Source organism: Lemur catta, chromosome 9 (assembly GCF_020740605.2).
Source record: "Lemur catta isolate mLemCat1 chromosome 9, mLemCat1.pri, whole genome shotgun sequence".
Classification (NCBI taxonomy): domain Eukaryota; kingdom Metazoa; phylum Chordata; class Mammalia; order Primates; family Lemuridae; genus Lemur; species Lemur catta.
The window spans coordinates 89666048-89681726 of record NC_059136.1 but is presented as its reverse complement, the minus strand read 5'-3'; the positions used below and the strand labels follow the sequence as shown (position 1 = coordinate 89681726).

Here is a 15679-nt window from a genome sequence, read left to right as displayed (position 1 = left end):
GAGAGGCTTGGATCTGGCAAACATTCAAACGCACGCCCTGGAGGCTCACACACAGGACGACTTCCCGGTCAGTGACTCCATGGCTGCCCTCCCCAGCCCCTTCACAGACGGCTTTAGACCTGTGGGTGGTGACTGGGTCTCATCTCTCAGGATCCCAGGCCCAGGGTTTGCACATCCCCAAACATTGTTTTTTCAGCTCATTCCGTTTGTTCAAGTCCTATTTTATGGAATAAAGGATCTTTACTTAAACCCAGTGACCAGAAAGTGAATAACTAAATTAGATGTTTCCTAGCTAGTATTCTAGATGACGAAAATCGGCAGATTGGGAATGAATTTTGTTTATATTTTTAGTGTCATCTGCTATGCAAGTGGGTTACCCACGGAATATTTTAAATCAATGCTGCAAAACACCCTTTAGAGCCTCCAGCACCCCCTCATAAGAGATTTGTATAGAGACGAAGATCTAAATATAGTATTAGGCTAAACAAAACAATCAAGAGAGAAATAGGCAGGAGGCAGTTACAGGAGGCTTTTCAAATCCAAAGAAGGTTTATGAGCCATGCCAATGATTTCTTCTTCTTCAAAGATATTAATTACCAATATATTAAATGTCATATTTTTAAAATAAAATTTTTACTAGGAAATTTTCTTTAGATATTAAAATTCCACTTAATCATTTGAAATTTTATATCCTGGATTAGCAAATAATTACAATTATAGCAAGGGAAATGCTAGCTTGATTTCAAGTTACCATATTATCATATAGATGTTTTCCTTGGGAAAATTATTGGTGTCTTTTTATGTTCTGTACTAGATGATTAATCAACGTAAGTTGAGTAGGGCTTCTCCACCTCGGCACGACTGACATCTGGGCTGGGTCACTCTCCGTTGTGGGGCTGCTCTGTGCACTGCGAGGTGTCCAGCGGCATCCCTGGGCTCCACCCAGCAGACAGCAGCAGCACCCTCCAGAAGTGTCTCTGGTCATCGCCACGTGGGGGGTGGGGGAGGGTGTGTGTGCAAAATCATCCCAGTGGGAAATACTGACATATTGAATAAATTGGGCCATAAAATTTCCAAGGTATTTAAACTAACTGATAAGGTAATGAATATTTGCAAGTTAAATGTTCACTAAAGTTGGAAACCAAATATCCACTCCTGCCACCCCCCCGGCCCCCACCTTGTGGGCTGTTCTCAGACCCCCAACCTAATGCCTTGCATTCAACACACATGTATTGCCGGGCTCTTTGATACAACTCCTCTGAAGGTTTAAAGAGTTCCACTGGAGTTCCACCCACGGAGAGCAGAGGACTGAAATACATGGACTCACGAGCAACTGACAGAAACATTCATTACCATGCAAAACCCAACTTGAAAAGAAAGGCAAAGCCAAGAAAAGAAAAAAATAAAACCCTGACAAGAGAAAGGAATGAAGTGATGATCCACAGCCTATACAGTTAGGCTGTCATTTTCTAGGTCTTAGCGTTGTCAGTAGGATTAAGCGATGTCGGTCAACAGGTGAAAGCCTATGATATAGGGAGGAGGAGGAGGAGGAGGGGGAAGTGCATTTAAAATGAAGGGCAGGACACCAGGTGCACAGCAGCCAAAAGGGGAAGCAACCCAGTGTACATCAACAGATATGTGAATGAACAAAATGTGGCATATACACACAACGGAATATTATTCAGCCTTAAACAGGAAGGAAATTCTGACACATGCTACAACCTGGATGAACCCTGAGGACACTATGCCAAGTGAAAAAAGCCAGACAAAAAGACAAATACTGTATGATTTCACTCACATGAGGTCCCCGGAGTAGTCAGATTCATAGAGACAGAAGGAGAAGAGTCGTTGCCAGGGGCCGGGGGGAGGAGGTGAAGGGGGAGTTACCGTTCAATGGGTTCACAGTTTCAATTTTACCAGATGAAAGAGTTCTGAAGATGGATGATGGTGATGGTTGTACAATATGAATGTACTTATTGCCACTAAACGGTACACTCAAAAATACACGAGATGGGAAATTTTATGTTGTATGTATCTCACCACAATTAAATAACAGGAAAAAAGGGCAAGGCAGGGGAGAGCATGTGGGGGAGGAGAAAGCAGGAGAGAAGCAGTCTGGCTCGATGGGAAAGTCACGGTCTTTGAAAGGAGGCCTCTTGTCCCTGGTGTTTAATACTTGCGGGGTGAGTTACTTAGCTTACTTTGTTTGTATCTTCACTGGCATAGCTGATGTGGGGATTAGCAGATGGCTGGCACATAGTGGATATTCAATTAACGATAGAGACTATAAAACAGAGAATGAAGGAAAATATAGGGAAAACAGGAAAAAGATAAAGACAGGTGAAATTTTGGGAAGTGGTATGTTACCAAAAATCACCTTGGCATCATTCCTTATGAAATCGGCCTTCATTTGAGAAAACTGAAAACTTCCAAGGAGGGATGAGATATCAAAAACCCCGAGAGAACCTGTGAAATACACTTTGTACAGTCATGACAAGTGATTCTCAAAGTTTTTTGGGTGTCAGGGAATCTAGAAGCTACTTAAAATACTGGAAGTAATTAAAATAACTAAACAGCAAATTCTAGGCTGCACACAAAATGACATTTTTCACTAGATTCTGACAGGTATAACAAAGCCAAATATTTAGGAACATTTTATGGGAGAAAAGCCTCAAGCATTCATTCATTAATTTAAATTCCCTGTGAATTGGGAAAAGTTATTAGCATTGGAACACACTAGTCACTCAGGGAACACGAGTGCATGTAAGAGTAGAATTTAAGAACCACAGGCCTGTGGCTGTTCAGATATATTAAGTCAAATATGAATTAGTGTAAACTCTTAATTAATCAGTTTCTTAAACAAGAAATCTGGGAGGTATTCCAAAGGATTGCTAAGTGGCTTCTTCTTCTTTTTGTTTTTTTTTTAGGATCATAAAACTCTATGGGTAAGTGTAGCCTGTTGGATTTCTTATTTGCCCTTCCATTTTCTTTCATACATTTTCTCAGAAAATAGCAAAGTACTCAATTAATTAATGTAGATTCTTTAATGTAGATTCTTTCTGAATACTTAAAAAATGGTGCCTTTCAATTAGTTATCAGAGACAGAATGACTAAAAGTGCATTCACCCTTAATCTCAAAGGGGAAAAGGGAAGAACAATAAAACCTCATCCAAGCCACGGCCAGAATGAAGTGACTCGGGGTTTAGCTGGAGATCTCTCTCCTGCCTGGGAAAGGATGAGTGTTATACTACAAAAAGAGACAGAGCGTAAAGATGTCAAAGGTCTTTAGATCTCTTTTGAATGAAAACCAAGGACTCTCATTAGAATGCAAAGAAATCGTTTTCAGGCCACTTGTTTTGTGAGCAAAGCTCCATCAATATGATTAAGTTACACTCCAATTATGACACAGAAACAGTTCTCTGGAGAAAACATCTGCAGAGTGGCCTTTGAAAGGGGTCCCCTGGGAGGTGCTGCACAGACCTTCTCCCAGGACCCAGAGGAGCAGGATGGGGGCATGGGGGGGACGGTGGCTGCTGTCCGTCCCCAACGGGCACTTGGGCTTCCTGTTAGAATTTCTTACCACTAAGAGAAGAAAACCTCTCCTTGGTTTGCCCAAAGATACAAGAATATCTGGTCACAAGATAAAGCAATATTACATAATCTCTCAATTTCTCAAATTCTTATAATTGACGATAATGATATAATGGCAGCAGCACACAATTAATAACTATAATTTTGCCATAGAATTATCATCAGTATTAATAAGGCTAAATAATGATTCTAGGTGCTTATAGAGTCTTCCACCTAAAAATTTTATAGATACTATCTCAGCCATCTTTGCTAAAATGTTCTGAGGTAGGCAAAGGACATGGTTGTCATTTTCACGCAAAAGAATCCCATGGAAACAAGCTCAGATGTCTGTAGTGATACTGGGATTCAGTGGTAGAAGCAGAAAGCCACTAGGCACATTTCATTATAGCCCAACGCTTTGGCTCAAGATCACAGTCCTAGGGACATTCTTAGCGCCTGCAGACACTATGGTGAGGCAGCCTGCAAGGCACTGAAACAGGCTGAGTGGAATGCAGGAGAGGGGTAGAGAGCTCAGGAATACGGACACTGAACACAGCTCTATTCCTTCTGTCTATTGAAATTCCCCAGTTCTGACTGCATTGGAAACCCTGGCGTGGCACATGCTGTAAGTGAAATGCATTGTCCTCCCTCCCCCGTCCCAGTGCACACAGACAGCGTCTGACTTTCTCCTCCTGGCCCTGGGTCACCAGCAGTAGAGGGATCTGGAATACAGATGAGGATGCTGAAGAAGGAAGAAAAAGAAGGGAAAGAGGGAGAGGAACACTCACAGGGCTATACAGATGGGACGTCACCCCCGCCCCACCGGTATCTGTAGCTCCAGGGTGGGGGCCTGGGGGCGATAAGGAGAGACGTGAGTGGGGGCAGCTATCTGCTGCACTGTTGTCCTGCTTGCCTTCCAGGGTCCCTTCCAGCCCAGGCCTATCAACTCACAGCCCCCTCTGTGCCATCCTTTACCTGCTCTGGCCCCCCACACCTTCAAGTTCCTATTTCACCCTTTTTCCTAAGTCCTTAAAGCCCCCACCCTCTAGGCTGCAAGAACTACCTCCAATGCTGAAAGAGTGCTTGGTCTCACTCCCTGGAACATAAAGGACAGAAGTCCCATTTCTGCAGCAATCAGACAAGGAGATAATAAACGCTCAAATATACTGAGTGCATTTTCCATATAGCACTTTGTAAATACAGCTCTGAGTGAATTTATATGAATTACTTTAATACTCAAAAACACACAAAGACATACTTTTATCCTTTCCATTTTACAGACGAGGAAACGGAGGCTCAGTGAGGTTATGCAAACTGTCTAAAGTTACTTAGTACGTATGTCTAAAGTACTTGGTAAGAGGGAAAGCCAGGATTTGAACCCAGGTCATGTGACTTCAGTGCTATTAATCTGCTTTTATGAAGACACAGAATGTTAAAATCTGAAGTAAAGACTCAGGATGCATTTTTTCCATAGTAATAAGTAGTCACTGGTTCTAGAGCCCTGTCAATAGAGATCATTAGTTAAAAAGCTTCTGCAGGCCGCCCTAGGAGCCTCCCCATCATTGACTATTGCCATAGAAAAATGGATCCCAGCTCCCCAACAATCAATTCAAGTGCTTGGAACACAACCTATTCTCAGTGTGGGAACTGCCATTCCCTGTGAAGGTGTAGGAATGTATGTCTGCACATTCTATGCATCTGTGTATATGAAGAGCTATAAACACACCCATGTCAGACAGGACAGGGGTCAAGACACTTTACTGATGTGTTTGATTCACCAAATTGCTAAAATGAAAAAAGAGGACAAAATGTTACTGTTCAATAACAAACAAACCTTCAGGAAAAGTCCCTTCTAGTGAAAAAATGCCCTTTTTGTTCTCTAGTCCCAGATGTGCAGGCTTTTAGTGGTGACCTGTGGATAAGGTCACATCACAATGCAGATGGAAGGTGGGTTAATATTGTGGAGCAGAAGATCTACAGTTTCAGGAAAAGTAGCCAGAAAAAAAAAAAAAGAAAAAAAAAGAAAAAAATAAAAAATAGAAGAAGGGGTGAAATATTTGGTTCTAAATGAATCAGTAATTCATAGCTTCCATAATGTGATTCAAAAATTTTAAGACTTACTTAATCTTCTTGGACACCTTAGGAAAACAAAACAAAACAAAACAAATATTGCCTATGAACAACTCATGGTAGATTAAAAGATTAAGTCTCTCTCACTATGAATATTTTAGCATGACTTTCACACAGTCTTCCTAATTGGAACCTTGAGAGATTAATGAAAATATATGTTATAAAATACTTGAGGTATGTGGAGAAAGGCCATTATTGCTACAGCAACATAGAGAGGGATTAAATGACTGATTGACAATTCATTTCTTCAGTCTACTGCTAAGGGACACTAATGCCAATGTGTACTTTTCCTGACGACCTATCAGTCTTGTTCAACATTTCAGGCTGGGGATTTACAGGCAATCACGCTGAGTCTGCAGGAAAGCTTCAAGGTCACTGTTCATTCTCTTAGCACGGTACCAGCATGTTTCGGAAGGCCCTTCTGAAGAATCGGAAGAATGATTTCCTCTCTGGAATCATCCAAAGCTCACACGACTTAGCCACTCCATGACGATAACAATTCATTCCCACTTGCAGGGGGCGTGCTTATGCACTGACACAAGTTTCTTCAGCTCTGGATCAAAATTGCTAACGAGCTCATCTTACAAACCATAAAGCATGGCCTGCCTGGGGTGATACAAACAAAAGGCCCAGAAATGGAGACTCCTCAGCTGCTTTCTCTACTTGCTACCAAGTTGTCTGGAAACAAAAATCAGCATTGAAAATGATTACCTTATAAGTATAGCATGATCCTAATTTTGTAAACAACAACAAAATCCAAAAAGCCCAAGCAACGCTAGGAGCACAAGCTTTCAAGCCAGAATGCCTAGGACTGAACCCTGGTTCTAATATTGGGGTGGGCTGAACAGAGTCGCCCCCTTCCCCCCCACCCCCCAGCCCACCCCACAAAAAAGATATATCCACTAGGAACTTGTGAATGGAACCTGGCTTGGAGAAAAGATCTTTGCAGACGTAATTAAGTTAAGGATCTTGAGATGAGATCACGCTAGATTAGGATAAGCCCCAAATCCAATGGTAAGCGTCCTTATAAAAGAGAAGACACACAGGTAGAAAGTGATGTGAACACAGAGGCAGAGGTTGGAGGGAAGTGTCTACGAACCTAGGGACACCGAGGGTTGCCAGCAGTCTCCAGGAGCTGGGACAGAGGCACAGATTTTCCCTCACAGCCTCCAGAACGAACCAACCTACCAACACCTCGATTTTAGGCTTTGGCCACCCAAACCATGAGAGAATAATTCTCCGTTGTTTTAAGTCACTCAGTTTGTGGCGATTTGTTATGGCAGCCCCAGGACGCTAACGCAAATACCCGCTCTGGGCACGTTGTTTATCATCTTCATACCTCAGTTTCCTCGGGTGTAAAATAGGGGTTTTAATAATGCTAATTACATAGGATTGTTGTGAGGATTAATGAGTTCATGTATGTACAGTGCTTAGCACTGTGTTTGGCACATTGTATTTTTGTAACGTTATTACTATAGTCACCACCATCATCATCATTAATACACATATAAAAGCATTGGGAAGCATCTGGGCAAGACCTCTGGTTATTGGGATCAAAAATAATACTTTTTAATTGTGCTTCTCTGTTTTATACAAATTACGTGCAAGGAGTATATATGAGTTTTGTGACCGGAAGGCATTTATTAATTTGAGATGATCATTTATTTATAGTGACACAGGCTGCATACCTGGCAGCTCATCACTGCCAGGGCACTGTGCCATGTTCCGCAGCAATAGAATACTTAACCAGCACACACTCTGGCAGGAATCTGGCAGCTCTGGGGAAACAGCAATCTGATTATTAATACCTGAGAACTACCATGCATAAATGCTACAGGTAACCTACTCTTTTGGAAGCTGAGACGCTCTGAAAAATTGCCTCCTGTTGCTGAGCACAAGGAAACCTGATTTCCTGGTATGTGTGTTTCTCTTCCCGTGCTAATAGTACTTCCACAGCCACAGCATGGGGCGTCCAGATTTCATGTCACACTCTTTCTGTGCCCAGAGTTTATAAGCTGTCTCCTATTCGGATACCTAGCTATTTTCACTAGAAGCATTACACAGCACTTTATTTTCACTGACCCGTATCTCTGTTTTTGTAATGAAGTCCTAAGCCTGACTCGACCACCCTTGAGTCAAGAATTATTAAGGATGAGACTGTAATGTGACAGAAGGCGAGAACAGTCAGAGGACGCAGAGCAGGACTGCTGATGGCATTCACGACGACGAAGGGCCCCGGCACTCCCTGGCTCTTCAGGGAGGAGAGGACGGGAAGCCTTTCAGTCTCCTGGCCCAGTAACAGGCAGGTGGGTGGCAAGCACTTTTTAATAATCACTGTGAATTTGCAAAATACACCGTCTGCAAATTATTGTTATCAGCAGCTCCTTACTGTTACGCGAAGAACATTGTATTTTAGCTCAGCAGAAACTCAGGGGCTGCCAAGTTAATGTTTTTATTCAAGGTCACCCTCAGAGTGAGCTGCACAATGGGGCTTCTAGCCCTTCTCTGCCACGGGTAGGTGAAGACGGTTAACTTAATTGTCTTTTACACTTCAGGGGAGGGGTCAGCAGTTGTTTGTTCGTCAGGCGTGGTCACAAGGCATGTGCTGGGAGTCTGGGGTGAAAAATGCACCCACAGATGTGCTCCTGAGGCAGGTCTCCCAGCACCAGCCCTGCACTTTGCTTTGTTTGTTTTTTAGAGATGGGCCCTTGCTATGTTCATTGCCCAGGCTGGAGTGTAGTGACTATTCACAGGCACCATCGTGGCACACCACAGCCTTGAACTTCTGGGCTCAAGTGACCCTCCCGCGTCAGCCTCCAGAGTGGCTGGGACTGCAGGTGCATGCCACCACGCCCAGCACGCATTTTGAGCCCCTTCCCCAATTTCTTCTTCTTAGGCCTCTGGCACCATCCACCTGCTCCTCTTCCTGATGCCACACCCCTTCTTCCAACCTGGACTTGCTCTTTCTGCCTCAGGCCACCGAAGACTAGGATTAATTCCATACCTTTCCCTCTCCCGCCTGTGCCCAAGTGGATTTTTATCTAGTGGTTTTGCCCCAAGCATCTACAAGCAGAACAGAGGACAGGGGAACGAGAAAGGAAGGCGGGAGGAGGGCAAGAGGGCGAGTGAGCAAGTGGATGCTCGAGTCAGTCCTAAAGCCCTGAGCAGCACTCAGGAAGGAGGCCTCATGCTTTCCTGCGTCTTCCATGCCTCACGCTCTCAGTTCAGCCCCGAGGAGCTGGCCTTGTCCCTCTCTGTCTCCTCTTGCATTCTCCCATGTCCTCTCTGAACTCCCTGGGCCCCCCACCACGTCCCTGCCCCTCTTCCCTTTGATAGAGAGACTCTGCAGGTCCAAACTGAGTGCCCAACGGTTTGACAAGATGTGTCCCACCTCGGGAGAAAGTTCCACCTGTCCAGCCATCCCTGACTCCTCCTCCTGGTCCACCCAACTCTGCCCTTTCCTGCCCCCTCTCCTCCTTGGTTCTCCTTTCTCCTTCGCCTTCTAAATGTAGATGTTTCCAAGGAATCTCTTCATTTCTCAACTGTCTCCCAAGCTTCCTCTAGAAGCTCTTGCTAAGCCTGACTCTCAAATCTTTATCTCTAGACGTCACTTCTCCCCCCACCCCATGCCAGACCTCTATTTCTAGCCGCCTCCTGGATATTTCTATGACTGTGTCCAACAGCAATTAAACAAAACATTTACAAGCACTGAATTCACTTTCCTTTCCTTGAACTTGCCCACGCCTCCCCAATTCCCAACATTTGCTAAAGCATCACCATCCTTCTAATGACCAAAGACTGAAATTGCAGCATCACCTTGGACTCCTGCCCCTTGTACCACACGCTCAAGGTTCACCCGAGTCACCTTCACAGTTCCTCTTGCCCCTGCTCTGTATTCTCCGTTTCTTTCCAGCATCCCAATTCCAGCTCTTCTTATCTTTTTGGTGGGCTGATCTCAGCCCATTTCCCCCACAGCATTCACCACGGCTTCCACAATAACTTCCTAACAGAGGTCTGATCCCACTAGTTTGGTATTCAAAGGCTTCTGTGATTCAGCTTCCAAAATACTTTCACTTTCCCACCTTATTCTTTACGTACCCTACACTGTTGTTGCTGACTCATTCCATATTCCTCGTACGTGGCCTGTAATTTTTGGCCTCTGTGCCTTTAAGAGATGCTGTTCCAGAATGTGCTTCTCCAGCTTTCAATGTCCCAATCATTCTTGTCTTTAAAAACTGCCACTGTCAAGATTCCCAAACCTCAACTGCAAGCAAGATCCCTCCTCACCAATCCATCTGTAGCATTTTTACCTGTGCCTCTCTGATGACTCACGTGGCATCTTGTATTATCTTCCTGACTAGTCATGCCTGGGAGGGGAAGGCCACATCTGACCCATCTCTGAATTTCCCACAGCACCACGTGCTGCTGCGCTGTGACGAGGGCAGGTATCTGCCAAGACCCAGATGAACTACTCTACAGACCCCCGAACACTCAGCCTCCACTCAGACCTCTGCTAAGGGCAATGAGAAATGCGGAAGAAGGCAACAGTTTGGTTTCTGATCTTTAGGAGTTTACACACAGCTCAGTGTGGAGCTAAGGCTAAAATACATTACTGAATAAAAGGCAACAGAAAATAGGAACAGGATTATTGAGGGTATACATTACACATATTCTAAGGAGTCAGAAGAAAAGTTCCATTTTTATGAAACTAAGTTGGATCTCAGTAATAGGTTTATCTTGGATAGGTGAAAAGACAGGCGTTCCAGGGGAAGGGAGTACCAGTGTTACAGGTACAGAAGCCAGAGCAAGTGTAGCTTGTTCACAAGGTCATGAATAAACCTGTTGTGAGGAAAGGAAAAGGCAGGGGCGGGAGGGGGAGCTCTCACATTCAGCACGTTCCTGCTGATGCTAGAACATGGACTAAGTGGCCTGGAGGCATTATTCCATTTAATCCGTACTACAACCCTGCAAAGTAGGTATTAGCACTGCCAGTTTCCTAAGCAAGGAGGCTGAGGCTCAAAGGGATTAAGTAACTGGCTGAGGTTACACAGGATTAGCCGGCAGAGCTGGGATTTGAAAAAGGCAGCCGCTTCCGCTGCACCATGCTGTCTCCTCTAGAGCAAAACATCAATATCATGGGGTGTTTTTCTCAGGAAGAGGGACTTCTTGTATTTATAAATAATGCAAATTGTAAAGCAACAAGCACGATGCCTAACGTGTAGGGCTCAATACATGCTGGCTGACTCTGAATGCAAATCTGTCTACCTACAGAGAGAACCAAGAAGGCTCCTCAACCAGATGAGGGCTCTGGGGAGAGGAGGGCAGCCCTAGCACTGGCAATATCTCCAGACTAAGAACAAAGAAGGGATATAGACTAAAGAGTGTGGATTAATATCACCCTGCTCCAGTCCACTTCAGCTACAGAGGAAGAGAACTCATCCAACTGAACATAGCTTCATTGTAATGAACACGCATCCTCAGAGGTGACGGACAAGCAAGAGGATGGAGGAACATACTTGGTCTCGTTGGCACATCGGATCCTGCAGCCTTCCTTGGGGATCACCAAGCCCAGGTGCATTCGGAGCCTGCAGTTTGTGGGCCCCGTGTGAGGCCACACATGAGTTCCGGGATGCATGATGGAATATTTGATCTGCGTAGAAAACACAACACTCTGTTCAGCCGTTCATCGAAATGTGGAGGAATTGCTAAATTAAAGTGGCAGTACAAAATAACTGTCAGTTTGGGTTAGAGCCTTTGTAAGACTCCAAATTTATACTCACATTTTATTTCTTTGTGAAGGAACTAAAAATAAACACTCGACATTTTCCTCAAAGTGATAAACACTGAACGTTTTCCACCCTCCATTCTGACGTCAACTACATAAAATTATGGTTTATTAAAAAGGGAGTGAATAAAGAGGCATTCATCCGGCCCAATGAAATAAGCATTTCTTTGAAAAGGTCAGCTCGTCCTTACTCCTAACAAGTCACTGTGTTCTCCCCAGCACTGGGACTCTCGGTACCTGTCCTCTTCTGCATCCTGTAGTCTCGGGGAACTTTTCCAGTAGAGTACAGGTTTTAGGAGCTCCTTTACACGCATTTTCATTTTTTCTTCCTAGAACAATAAATGACAAAATAATTGTCAGAAACAAACCACAGGAAAGCTTTAACTCACCCTTTTTGGACCGTATGCGATCTACATAGTCATCTTCAGTGTAGGATTGAGCAGGCTGAGTGAACACAAGACCAAGGGTCTTCTTCCCATAGATGGTGACTGACAGGGTATCCCAGTTCTCCACTCAGTGCTGCACTATTTGACTAAGGGTGTCTCATGGACCAGGCACATGCTAAATACAGTTGACCTTTGAACGACGTGGGGGTTAGGATTGCCCACCCTTGTGCAGTTGAAATTGGTATATAACTTTTGACTCCCCCAAAACTGAACTACTGATAGCCTACTGTTGACCAGAAGCCTTACTGATAACATAAACAGTTGATTAACACATATTTTATATGTTATATGTATTATCTACTGTATTCTTACAATAAAGTAAGCTAGGAAAATGAAAATGTCATTGAGAAAATCTTAAGAGAAAAGACATTTACAGTGCTGTACTGTATTTATTGATACCGTAAGTTTATGTCACCTGTTTACAAGATGGGCCATCTGTCTGAAATGTGGGCAACTGTAGCTGCAGACCTCTACCTACGGGACACATTCAGCAATTCAGCTTCCTTCTGTAATGTCATGACTTTTCTCTGTTTCTTGTGAGCACTTCCAGCATCACTAGTGGCACTTCATATGAGTCCCATGGTGTTACTAAAAATTTATGGTACTCTATTAAACACAAAGAAAAATATGCAGGAACCATGAGAGATCACTTTTTACTGTGATATGCAGTTTACAGGAGAGATGAACTGCTCACGTACAGATGATTAGCGTCACAGGGAGTTTTAAGTAGATAAGCGTAACATTTGAGCTCATTGCAATAGCAACAGGAGGTGGCTATGAAATTATTACAGAAGTACAGTAGGTGCTACAATTATTTTTATGCAGTTACAATTTAATACTGCAGCTTTATCCTTGTTTACATTTCTTTTGACTGCAAATGGCATCATGTATAGTCTGTGTATGTTTTCATAAATTTTAACTTTTTATAATAGATTTGTGGATATTTTATGGTAGTAAATAATAAAATAGTATCTACATATATTTTATGGATTCATATCTTTTTCTTAATTTTTTGATATTCTAGGCTACAAGGTTCATCTGTAAGTTTTTTCCCATAGTTACAAATCTCCAAAAAAATTTCCTATATATTTATTGAAATATAAATATATTTCAATATATTTCAAATCTATATGGTTCAAAGGTCAATTGTATTAATTTTTCCCCCTGTGGCAGGCAGAATAATGGCCCCCTCCCAAAGATGTTCACACCTGAATCCCAGGAACCTGTGAATATGTTACCTTTCATGCAAGGGGGAATTAAGGTTGCAGATAACATTGAGATTTCTAATCAGCTGACCTTAAAATAAGGAGATTATCCAGGATTAATTGGGTGGGCCCAATGTAATCACAGCATCCTTAAATGTGGGAGAGGGAGGCAGAGGGGTTAGTGTCTGAGTGATACAGAATAAGAAAGACCCGATGGGCCATTGCTGGCTGTGGAGATGGAAGGGGCCACCAGCCAAGGAAGGTGGGCAGCCCCTGGAAGCTGGGCCTGCAGAAGAAACGTATCCCTGAAGACACTTTTATCTTCAGATAAAAGTAAGACCCCTGCAGACTTCTGACCTCTGGAACTGTAAGATAATAAATGTGCTTGTTTCTGAAGTTGCTAAATTGTGGTAATTTGTTACAGCAGCCACAGGAAACTAATACAGCCTAAGGAAGGAAAATAGCTTATATTTCTAACCTAAACTGCATCTCCAGGACTATATTAAAGAGTTACCAAAATATTATTTTTAATTGGAATGTAATATCTTTTTCAATGTTCAGGTCATCCTTTATAAATTTATAAAGAATAAGATTTAGGCCGGGCCAGGTGGCTCACGCCTGTAATCCTAGCACTCTGGGAGGCCGAGGTGGGTGGATCTCTCGGGGTCAGGAGTTCCAAACCAGTCTGAGCAAGAGTGAGACCCTGTCTCTACTAAAAATAGAAAGAAATTATCTGGCCAACTAAAAATATATATAGAAAAAATTAGCCGGGCATGGTGGTGCATGCCTGTAGTCCCAGCTACTTGAGAGGCTGAGGCAGGAGGATCGCTTAAGCCCAGGAGTCTGAGGTTGCTGTGAGCTAGGCTGACGCCACGGCACTCACTGTAGCCGGGCAACAGAGCGAGACTCTGTCTCAAAAAAAAAAAAAAGAATAAGATTTAACATAAAGAGGGGGAGGAGCTCTCTGAGAGAGGATGTTTTCTGTGCGTGACCATATCAGGAACACAGATTCTGGGATGTGTTCAGCATCGTGGACTACGCAGATTTCTTCACACTCTATAAAGCCACTGTTTACTAGGAAGGATGTGCTCAGAATGGATACGGCATCATTTGCTCTCATGGGGGAATGCAACAATAGATTTTTTAAAAGGCAGAAACATTGTATTTCCTTACTCAAGATTCCTAAAAGGGACTGCTCCATCTAAAACTGAATTTAATTTTTTTTAATTAATGTTAGTCATGTCCTAAGATAATCATATACTGAGAATAAAATGAATTACAAAAAATGCAACTTGAAAGTATTTGCCTCAATCAAATGGAGCTTGGCATTTGAGAAAACAGCTTTTTCTAAGTAATCTTTTCACCTCTTAATTGAGTACAATGTTAGTCACTAATTTTCATTATTAATGGAGTACCCCAAATGAATTGAACGATAAATATCATTTTGGATGAAGATTACACAAACATACACATGGGCCATCATAAAGCATTTTTAAATGCTGGCTTTCCATGCCTTCCCATGCACAGGGTCTGGGGACTGCTTGGCAGGAGGCCCCGATTCTGGGTTCTGTGCTGTTCAGGCAGCAGTTGCGTGAAGCCCAGTGGCTTGAGGACTTGCCACAAGCACAGTGGTGACGGCTGAGATGTGCCACTTGGAGAAAGGGTGTGCCTTACCTGAGTGACAGGTAATGAACGGGTAACTGAAGAGATTGCATCACTAAGATTTTCACTTGGTCAGGACTAGATGACCGAGAACTTCTAGCCCTTTACACACACACATTTTTTTCTAGCCCATAAACACAGATCTTCTGTAGGGGAAAAGCTGTGCAGTAGACAGTTGACATTCACAGATTGCCACTGGTAGTTTTAACTACTCGGACACGATCATGTGGGTCCAAGGAAAGCAACAACAGTTCTGTGGTGCTCGCCATGGGCCAGGAACTGCTCTGCAGGCTGAGAGTAACGCATCTGATGTCCACAGCACCCAGTAAGGGAGGCACTATTAGTTCTGTATTTTATGGAAGGGCAACTGAGGCACAGAGGTGTCACATAGTAAATGGCGCAGCGGGAATTCCAACCCAGCCAGACTAGACCCAGAATTCGTGCTCTTAACCAGGACCGGGACCACCCCTCCATTACTGTCATTATTACATGATGTGCTCTTCTTATGTAGTAAAAATGTATTAATGGTATCACTATCACATATTGGATAACTGTGTGTCAGACTGTTGTCTAGTGCTCATTGATCCTAGTACCAATCCCATACTTGAGGCACTATTTCCATTGCTATTTTTCAGATGAGGAATTTGAGGCTCAGAGATTCAGGAACATGCCCACATCACACAGCTAACAAGCAGGATCCGGGACTCTAAATTAGAATTGATGGTTTCCAAAGCCTATGCTTTGAAGTATAATTTCTCATTTTGTTGCATCGTGGATTAGAGGGCAACTGTGCAGGAGCAATACCAGTTAATGCAACGTGAGGAGGAATGCCCAGCATCTACGACTCAGCGTGGCTTTGTTGTTTTTATTATTTCTCATCA

The 15679-nt window shown here is 43.3% G+C and overlaps 1 protein-coding gene across 4 annotated transcripts in view; it reads right to left on the bottom strand.

Annotated features, from left to right (window-relative positions):
* ASPH (aspartate beta-hydroxylase) overlaps positions 1-15679 on the bottom strand; it is a 224800-nt gene that overhangs the window by 3235 nt on the left and 205886 nt on the right. For all 4 annotated transcript variants that reach the window (XM_045560957.1, XM_045560959.1, XM_045560960.1 and 1 more), the window contains 2 exons: positions 11723-11814; positions 11217-11350 (listed from right to left, as the gene is read on the bottom strand). In XM_045560957.1, the coding sequence (XP_045416913.1) occupies positions 11217-11350; positions 11723-11814 (226 nt within the window). The remainder of the gene's footprint in view (positions 1-11216; positions 11351-11722; positions 11815-15679) is intronic.